This window comes from Narcine bancroftii, chromosome 14 (assembly GCF_036971445.1).
Source record: "Narcine bancroftii isolate sNarBan1 chromosome 14, sNarBan1.hap1, whole genome shotgun sequence".
NCBI lineage: Eukaryota > Metazoa > Chordata > Chondrichthyes > Torpediniformes > Narcinidae > Narcine > Narcine bancroftii.
Genome location: NC_091482.1, coordinates 12,638,988 through 12,649,904, shown reverse-complemented (window position 1 = coordinate 12,649,904; position 10,917 = coordinate 12,638,988). Strand labels below are relative to the sequence as shown.

The window sequence follows — 10,917 nt, the reverse complement described above, 5'->3', positions numbered from 1 at the left end:
TTCAGATTTTTATGCTACTTCAGATTTTGAATTTTCTACTCTAGTCAGTTTTATTTTACATTTTGCCAACACGTCCCGAAAGTCCAAACATTTAAAGTCAACCTTTGTTACATAAAAATTGCAAATGTTCTTTGTTCTACAAAGGAAATATTAAGATAAATTCTGTTTTGGGCTTCATAAATCACTATCAAGTCATTAAGAAAAATGATTTGTAATACTGTATTTCTTTCTTGGTGAATGTTATCACAATTGGCATGATATCTTCATATTCACAAATTGGTGCACAGTTAAAAATTCGTAACAGCCTTTGGCACCAAAGGTTTCTCAGACAATCCCACCATTAAAGGTGTTTGGCCAGACAAAGGTGAGCTGGATGACAAGATATCATGCATAGAAGGAACAGATTAGATTCATACTTAGACATTTCACAAACATTAATTCAAAATCCAGATCACTTCAAAATTAGCCAAGCAGATTAAAAGACAATTGAATAGTATACGAGGGAATAATCTTCACTTTTAATTATATAAAAATCAGACACTAAGCACTTGTGCTTTGAAAGGTTTGCTATTCTAGATGTGTTGTAAATGATTTATTAAAATCAATTAGAAAAAGTTGAGACACTACACTGATCACTGATATATTGAAGTTATCAGGATGGAAGACGATTCACATTTGCACAACTCTGTATTTTGCAAAATGTATTTGCAGACTAATTTCATAGAATGTTAAAACACATCTTGAAGCCACTGTTTCTTTTAAATAAAACAAACCTTGCTGTGATTTTATCAACATTCGCTAAATACTAATAGACTGGCACAGAACACAAACACACATGTAGGCCTCGTTCTTGTTTTGCGTGAAGGTGCTTCATTTGTCACAATATTTTAAAAAACTTCAAGTCAATTTGAAACTACTTTGCAATTTTTTCTCCTCCGCCCCCCCCCCCCCCCCGTCCATGGAATCCTTCAGTTGGATTAATGCACACATGCATTTGCCCTCAATACAATGCTATGTTTACATTTTCAACCACATCCCTATTTAACTGACACAATTTGAACTGCAAGTGACATTACAGCCCATAAAGTCATAGAACTGACTGCAAACGTTTTTTTTTAAGAACTGCAGATATACAGTAATATGATTAAATCTATGCTCATGGCCTGTATTACCCCTGTACTACCAAGGCAATGAACATCGTCTACTTAAGCATAACTGTAACATGATGTAAGTAAAGAGAAAAAAAGGAACAAAAAGTTTATTGCAGAAAAATAAAGCAGCAGAAGAGTTTTATTTGAACAATTTTTTGTACCATGATTGTCAGTGAGAACTTAGTCGACAGTCATGACTTAAGTCTTGAAAGGAAACAAAACTGAAATGCCTGCACCGAAATTTAACCATTTCCTGGAGCTAAATGGCATGGCTAATGCTGCCAGGAATTCACTTTTACAGCTACAACCTAATACAGAAAGGAATTTCAAAGTTAAGAACTTCAGACAAAAGAAATTTCATACATAATAAAACTGGATCACAAAATAATTTTTCAGATATCATTTACTTTGGAGTTGCCATGTGTTAAGGCCACAGTCCCATGCCCCAGGTCAAGAGTTTGTACAAAGTCAATTTATAACATACACTTGCACAAGAACAGTCCATTATCCACAAGCTTGATTCCAATAATAATTAAGAAACGATTGTTTCATAAAATTATCTTTCCTCTCAAGATTCACAATGCTGATTTCAAGTTTTGAGTTTTAAATACAGTGTCACTAACCAGATCACCTTTTTCCTTCCAATAGTTCAGAAGAGGAAGGAGGTAATGCAATGTATTTTTCTTGGTAGTTCATCACTGGGACACAAGATGAAAATGCATGACAGATTTACAGATTTATAGCCAACAGAGACAAAATATATATATATATATATATATATATATATATATCTATGCGCATACTCAAACACAACACCAGACAATCTCTTCCTCTGGGAAGGGACCATGTGCATTTTCTTTGCAAGTCTAATACTTTCAATTTCAGCATTTATATGGATTGCAAAATTAAAGCAATTATAGCCATTACACATTTGCAAAGAATTCAAACCATCTGATGATAGCAGAGAGGCGCACTAGTTTATTTTGGGGAGGGGTTACAAAAATATAAAAAGGGAGATTGGGCAAACCATAATTATCTAAAACATGGCAACTCCCAAGAATTAAGTCTTCCATGGGTTCTTGTTACAAATTTTACACAGGAATTCATGCACATGGTAGCATCCAGGATCAGTTTCTGTGCTTTTCATACCAGCTAAATCACGATAGTTTAGAATTTGGATAATAATCTTTTTATATATCTATATATATATATTTATTTATTATACACAAACTGGCACAAAGCAAGGAAAGAGTTCCTCTTGTATTGATAAATTTCTTTCAAGCATTTAAATTGTACTGATCCAAATGAAGGAATTAATTACCACAAATTTGTGAGAATTGTGCCCCATTACTTTGTAGGAATAGATTTTGTTTTTATTTTTCTCCTCAAACAAGCAATTTAGGATTGAATAGAGATCTCTAGAGAACAGAATTTTTAGCCAAACATTTGTTCCAAATGTATTTGAACTTCTAATGGAAAAGGAATTCAATACTCTGTTATAGCCATAAAAAAATGACAAAGGCCACTTTGCAGGGAATGATTTTAACAGATAGATAAAAATTTAACTCCTGGAGCTCATGAAAGGTACTGTACATTAAGTCTGGCAATTAATTTTAAATGCATGTTTTTGATCACAAGCATTAATTAATCTGTTCCAACAGGTAAAAGATTTGAACTAGAGACCAAATATTGAACAGAAACTATTTAGATAAAAATAAGCCATTCTCTAAAGAACTAAGCCAACGTGTACTGGTGTTTTACAGTAAAAAGTCCTCAAGATGCTAAAATTATTTTGATCAAATAAGAAATAGATATTTCATAATCCTATGTAAATTAAGAGGCATCCAAATCACTTGGATAAAGGTATTCCAAGTTTGGTGCTGGTGGAGGTCTGTTGGAGTAATCAAAAACATACATTTTGGCCAAACCATCACCCATACATTTCTGTAAACCTATTTATATTAACATCCATTTACAAGATAACATACTATATAAATTCTCCTATGGCTTTTGAAACAAAATTCAAAAATTGACACTAATTGAAAATAGCAACAGTTTAATCAGAAATTATGCAGTTCTTTACAAATGTTAGAAATAAGAACTTTTAAAACATGTGTGATATAGATTATAGCTTTTAATAATTGTGAGACATACAAATAGGCGACAAATACATGGAAAAAAAAGTTGGGCCATTTTATTTATCGAACTTCTGCTCTAGGCAAGCAGAATCTGAACTTGCAATGCAATCCACAAACTTCTTGATGTTTGTGTTAACTCAAAGGGTTAAGGGTGTAGGAACAATTCTGCACAACTAACCAGTCCACTGGCCCATCAAAATATGTTCACCTGACCCTGAAGGTTAAACTGCAAAGTACAGCACTCACACACACACCAACATAAACGTACTGATGGGAAGAAATCGACCAACTCAAAAACATGTGCATAGCTCAATACCATCAGCTCAAGCAAACATTACTGGAGCTTCAGCAAAACCTGAGTGTGCAAAATGCGTTTCTAATGTAATGCAAGCAGCCCAGGAAGTAGATTTTACACAATGATACACAGAGGGATTCCGTATAAGGCAGAATTAGCAGAGGTTTTTTTGAGGAAGAAATTACAGTATTTTACTCAGCACAAAAAGATCACATTCAGGATTCACAGATAATTTTTAAAAAAATTGTAGACCTGCGGCCACACAATGTCCAGAGTGAGGCTAATTCCGTATCTTCGTAAATCAAAAGGTGCTAACTGTATAATGTGCTGTCCAATTTTTGGCATATGAGATTTGCAGAGTTTCCAATTCAATAAATAAAAATTATACCACATCACCAATACAGCAGCAAGACGATAGATTGGTTGACAGGTGAATTTTGCAAAGCCTCCTGTGGTATATTATCTGGTGTTAAAGAAACAACCAACTGAAAACTAGTTTCTGAAAAGTTATTGTACTTTTGAATACATCCATTATATAAGGAGAACATATAATTGCACAATAAATAGTTTGTTCCACTTAAAGCCCTCAGGCCATTTAATCTAATCATGTCAAAAGATACTACTCCAATACTGCTGTAACAATAATCCTATGTTTTGACATTTATGCTGTTCTTTTTTTCAGCTTTAATGGCATTAACTAAATATATTTTCGTCACTTGCATTTATCTTATGGCCATTCTATGTAGTTAAATTATAATTTTCCCCTCAAATTTTCAGCTACAATAAAGGAGAAGTGACTAAAGACAAAGTCAAAGTGTCCTGGTTGAAGAGCACAAGTTTAAAACTAAACTGGAAAAAAATCCCATGCATCTTTTCACCAACACACAAAGTCAAAATGCAAGCACAAGAACACTGCAATAAACAAGACCAAATCTGCAACAAAAAAAATTGCTAGTCTCCTGAAGTAAGAGCTTCTAGCTATGAATTAGTTACAAGATGAATAATGTAAGTACATCATTATCAATACCAATTTCTGTGTTATGTAATATGACAAACGCAATTTTATCCTCTGAATTTCTACCAAAGGCTACTGACTTTCTCTCCTGCATCCCTCACCCATTTTCCACGTCAGATGTCTTCATGTTTTATTTGCAGGGAGGAAGGTTACTAATACTAGGTCAGTCATAACATGTGAGAAACCAACATCAAATAGTCAATCACAAATGTGCCAAGTAGAATGTTAGCTACAATTGCTCTTGTATAAATCAGTAACTTTTCAAATATTGTAAAGTTTTACTCTCTCACATGAAGCAAACAGGAACTTCTTGAACTCAAACCCATTGACCATGTCTTTTCATTTGGAAATACATGGCCAATAATGTGTCCCTTTGCTAAATGCTAGTCATGGTTAAGAAATACTGCATTTGAACACAGTAACATGTTCCAGTCACCATCCTCACTCTAGTGGCTCAAATACACTGAGCAACCAAATAATTATGAAGCATTATACTAATGTGTCAGAAAAGGTATTGTACTCCTTAGCACTCAAGCTCTGCAGCACATCATATTCAACACTTTATGTATTTCATGACACATTTCTATGCTGAGTCCACCATTTCCTTGCCTGGTCAGAAATTCCATGTAGCAGCTTTAGTTAATTACATACAACCTAAATCACTACTGTAAACAGACATTTGAAACAAGGGAAAGAGAACCTTTAAAGACCTGTTGAAGGTTTGAACAGCTAAAACTTTTCCAAGCTGTAGTTAACAAAATTTCCGCAAGATCAAAATGTTCAATCTCACATTATTTACAATTTATTTTTTTTTTTGTTTTTAAATTATAATTAGTAACAATAGCAAGCATTTAAAATACATTAATTTTATGGTGACATACAAACAAGATTTGCATTAAAGAACTAAAACTAATAAGCCCTGGTAACCATATATTCCATCAATTTTGATGGTACAATTGAGAACATTCTATTTGGGGGAAAAACACAAACTAACAAGTTTCTTTAAACAAAGATGGGCGAAACATGGAGCACATATATATGTCGACAGCTTAACTCCCTGAGGTTCTGGCAGCCTTTTGTGTTGGAAAAAGGGAACACTATTGGGGAAATGGAATGAAAAAGGCTGACCTGCAAGGCCTATAGCTGGACTGACATTGCATTACAAAAAGATTAAAAAAAATAAAACAGGTATCAAAGACTTCAAACATGATTAGTTCGTATCTTAGCAACAAATTTTAAAGAACCTATGCTATATTACTTGCTGAGTGCCATTCTACAATAATTAGACCTATGATGTTATTCAATTATGAAATGAAAACACATGGCACAAAATAAATTAAGTTCTTATTCTGAATACTAATAAACGTATGCACCAGATACTGTATAGATCTCTCTCACAAACACACTTCACACACTCACACACACTCAGTCCCTCTTCCCAAAATTAAGTCTCTTCACAGAAGGGGAACCGCAGCCTACACTGTATTTGGTTTATGCTAACAACTGATGCAGAAAATGTTACACCTACAACAGTAACACATTGGCATTCATTGTACTAATTAGTCACAAATGATTGAAGTGTACTTAAAACTTACATGCCTATCCAAAAAAAAAATAGATTAAAAGTTAAGAAATTTTAAGTGCTTAGAGGACAGTAACAGATCACAAGATAGAACAACATGCAACAAAATCTGGGTGGAACAACCCAGTAGTCGTGTGGCCCTAATTCACCAGAATATGTACAGTACCAAACATGTACTGGGTTGCCCGACCACTCATTTTAGGGGATTGATGGATGAGTGTTTAAAAGCTAGCTTTAGTAGACATTGGAAATTAGTAGTTGACTGCTTTATGGTTAAATTCAATTCATCTACCCAAAACATGACATTTTCCTGTTTGCCATCTGAGTAAAAATTTCCCAATGTGACTAAATACATTTTCTTCTCACAATACAAAATAAGAAATGGTTGAAATTCTAAAACAGTACTACATTGAATTGTTCACAAGTGTATTTAACTGTTGCTCTATTATTGGAAATTAGTTAAAACTTAAAATATTAGTTTTGCATTTAAGGTAGCACATCAAGTTGACAAAAACAAAATGCAAAATCTTTCTATTCTTTTGGAAAAATTTGAAAGGACAGTGATTTCCTGCTTTTTCATACAGGCGTGTAAAGGCATACTTAAGCTTTTCTTGATATTATAGTAGCTGGACAGATACTGCACGCAGAATTTAATCCTGGCTACCATCATGCAAGCACACTTTTGTTCATGAAAAAAGTATGCCGGTTTGAAATGTGCTCCCCAGAAAGTTGTTTTCTTCTAAAATGAGATCAGCAGAAATATATTTGGCATTGTAAGATTTTAGTTTATTAAGCAAATTAGAGGGTTAACTCCTTTCTAGTTCTTGAAAAATAACCAAACTGAAAAAGCACAAGCATCTGGGGAGGAGCTGTGTTGAGCACATTACATTTTCCACAACCACATTGCAGAAATTAGATAGAGGACATTTACTTTGCAAGTCACAGCATAAAGCCACAGGAACGTTAAAAACAAACCTCTCCACTCGGGCGTCTAGTCTTGCATGCTGCACAAGCTGTAGTGTTTAATAACTACCGTTGCACATTCAGAAGTCCATGCCTGCACACTCTTCACTCATTTCTAATATTACCATAAAGCACTTTGCTGATTTGTAAAATCCAAGCACATTTTTCATATTAAAAATATATCTTTAATAGAGTTTAGAAGCAGCAATAAAGCTGTGGACTACACAGAATGCATTAGAATTCAATAACCAAATAGTCAATTTTGACAGAAATTGTCCTGTAAGAGGATGTAGGAGAGTAATCCAATTGTAATTTGACTTTTTAAAATCTACTTTTTTTATTTTTTTTAAAAAAAATTAGGTTTTTGTTGCACGATTCTGGTATATAGTGCATGAAAATGCATCTTAAAAAGCAAGGTGATATTAAAAAGGGAAAGGAGGGCATAGTAAGCAATACATGTCATTTAGTAATAGTTAAGGCCAGATACGCAACAAGGAAATCATCTACTGAATGAGATATTTTAAATGGCCTAGAGAAGGACAGCGAATGTAAGCCCCTATAGCAAAAGCAGTGCAGTTTATGTTACTAACACATACAATGGCAAATTTTAACAAAAATTAAAAGGAAAAGAATTGTACAACATTAAATACCCAAGCTGAATTACTCCACATCTCACACAACATACCCTTCATATGTGGAGCATGGGCTTTCTGATCAGTGAACAATTAGACCTGCATCATTTAATATTGCAGTTGTCTGTGATTTTTATTTCTTTCCAGCGATGAGTTAAGACAATTTTCCCCAAGGCCAAACTGACCATCTTAATCCCAGCAAAATCTGAGAATGTTGCAGCAAGGAAAAAGAAAAAAAAACACACTGTACTTCAAGGCATTATTCCAGCATAACTTTTTGGGGGGGCTTTGAAAAAGTTCTGCAAATCCTCCTGTTTTCCCATGTGGAATCTTGGTGCACTCTCAGCAAAATGCAGCCTTTGTGAAGTGGGACAGCCCCTTCAGTGGTTCATTGGAGCTTGACTTTACACCAGTAGGATCTTAAGAACCAGATTTAAGTAAAAAGTTCACCATTCAATGCGTTCAGGTTTTGCTTTGTTGTTTAAGTTCAGTACCAGAGGTCATTAAATACCCAAGAGTCTATCGAAATAACTGTATGACACACTCTTTGCACTCACTCAAATTTAGTTTCTTTTTTTTTTTTTTTAATTTTTTTTTTGTTTTGAATGTTTCTCCTGAACTGGCCCACTGCTGAAGAGATGATTTTAAAAAGGAGCGTAACTGCTTCCAGACAGTGGCTTGCAGCAACAATGAAAACAGGTAGTTCACTAAGCTGACTTCATTGACCAGGACGGTCCATAGATTCATCATAGGTAACTACTCTTGAAGGATCTGCAAAAAGAAAAAAAAATGCTTCTAATGTAGATGTAAATACTTCCATTTAAGCACATGCAAGTAGAAAATCAAAACATTTATTACAGTACAGCTTCATTGGCAATTTGAGTTAATTCTCATTCGAAGGTTGGAGGAGATCTAATTCACATGATCACATATAACACAAAGGAATACACTAAAAACTGCAGTTATTTAATCTCTAAAGAAAAAAGATCTCTGCCTCCAAGGAATAGCACTGAAACCATTACTTCACACAGATCTAAGAATTGTGGCAAGCACAGTGATAAGGCATTAAATCCATGTAATACAAAAACTTTATACTACAAGGAACAGTGCAAGTTATTTGGCCTCTGGCCCGGTGCATCATCTTGCAATGTTCTTGATTGAAGGAAAGAGGGTCACACATCTAAATAGCAGGAGTGCACATTTAAAAAGTGACATCCAATAGGATGTATAGGAGAGGAAAAAAATAAAATATTTATGGCACAGGTGGCAGAATTCCAGTCGAGAGTATGCATATTTATAAGTTTTGATGTTTATAGAACTCGAATATACTGCAAAACCCCTGTTATCTGGAATTCAAGCAACCTACAGCCTCAAGCAGCAAGCAAAATAAAAACATAGAAAATAAATAGGTATAAAGTACGGGTTTAAAATTGGCACACCTCACTGTTAGTTTACAAAGCACACAACATGCAATCTCAAGCAACCGGAAAATTCACTTATCTGGCATCTACCAATCCCCATGGGTTTTACAACTTTTAAAAACTTTAGTTAAATATGCAACCTGCAATTCAAAGCCATTCTAAAAGAACACATCTCAAAGCTCAAAGTTTTACTTGTGATTACCTTGTTTATGCAGGTTCCATATAGAGTCCATTTCTGAAAAACAAAATGTTTGTAATCAAATCCATGAACAATTTACTTTGGTCATACATTTGCAGAGAAAGCCACAAAGCAATGGGATACATTCATAGCAACACCATTAGTTTTGTACATTTCCAAAGAGTACACCAGAACACCCAGTTTGTGGAACTTGTTACATACGGGAAAGATGACACACTGGTTTAAAAGACATTTCCATGTCTGCAAAGTAATTTATAAATGCTCAAACATATACAACTCATTTTCTAAAATGAACAAGTTTGTACACAAGACTAAGTAATACCAAACGATTTTGCGAGATTTCCAGCAGTTCTGGAGGGCAGCAGTTAGTGTAATGGTTAGTACAATGCTACAGCAAAAGCAACTCGAGTTCAAATCTGACGCTGTCTGTAAGGAGTTTGTATGTTCTCCCAGTGTTGGCATGGGTTTCCTCCCACAAATGAAAGACTTGAGGGGTTGGAAGGTTAATTGAGCACATGGGTATATTTGGGCAGTGTGGGCTTGAGCCAGAAGGACTAGTTACCGTGATGTATCTGCTGGAATACCTTTTTACTTTCTATAATAGGCTGAGTTCATTCAGCGCTTTTTCGTACTGCACAAGCTCCCAGCATCTGCAGATTTCTTGATCCCCAACATATGATAGCAGTTTAACTCGTTTTGTACGAAAACTTTCAAAATACAGCATAACACAATCTGGAGGAACTCAACAGGTCAAGCAGCAGCAATGGGAGAAAGAAATTGTCAATGTTTCAGACTGGAACCCTTCAAGTGTGGCAGCATTTCTGGTGAGAAAAGAATTAACATTTCAGGTTCATCATCTTTCATTAGATGTTAACCATTTCTTTGTGACACTTAACCTGGATAGTTCCAGCATTCTGCTGATATTTCAGTCACATAAAAGTTGGTACAAATTCAGTCAATGGTACAGCAATTATGGGATTCTGTAAAGTTAGGGAGACAAAGCAAGTTAATATTCAGATCCATTCTATTTCAACTGAAGGGTGGAAATGCCAAGAAAATAATGCCCTACTCAATTAGAGTCATAATGCCCTACTCAATTAGAGTCAATGCATGATTTCTACATTAAAAATAATAAAACTGCATGAACAGAATAGTTAACTTCAACAGACACCTTGCTTCCAATTCAGAAATGTCACCCTCACAGTATGGAATTCAACTACATGATCAGAGACATCATCTCTCTTCATCAAATATCTGTACTAATTTGGGTAGCTAGAGAAGAATTCCATATGGTCTCAAAAGCAAACCTGGTCGAAACATTTCTGTCTAAAAAAGAGACCAGTGACCTCAAACCTATTTGTTAATGTTGGGCAATAAAGGCATTGGATCACAGAACATCCATCACTGCCTTCAGTGATGTATACGAGTGCTAATGACAAGACTGAAGCTTCACAACCATGTTTAGCTGGAAATGTGATCATTCCCAGTATTACAAAAGCCAGTCTTCAGTCAATTTTATCC

At 34.7% G+C, this 10,917-nt stretch overlaps 1 protein-coding gene across 1 annotated transcript in view; it reads right to left on the bottom strand.

Moving 5' to 3' along the window:
- Positions 1-3,190: 3,190 nt before the first annotated feature.
- The window catches only part of nufip2 (nuclear FMR1 interacting protein 2), a 32,173-nt gene continuing 24,446 nt past the window's right edge, over positions 3,191-10,917 (bottom strand). The window contains exons 4-5 of the mRNA XM_069910533.1: positions 9,400-9,432; positions 3,191-8,547 (exon numbers count right to left, since the gene is read on the bottom strand). Coding sequence (XP_069766634.1) covers positions 8,495-8,547; positions 9,400-9,432 — 86 coding nt within the window. The 3' untranslated portion in view covers positions 3,191-8,494. The remainder of the gene's footprint in view (positions 8,548-9,399; positions 9,433-10,917) is intronic.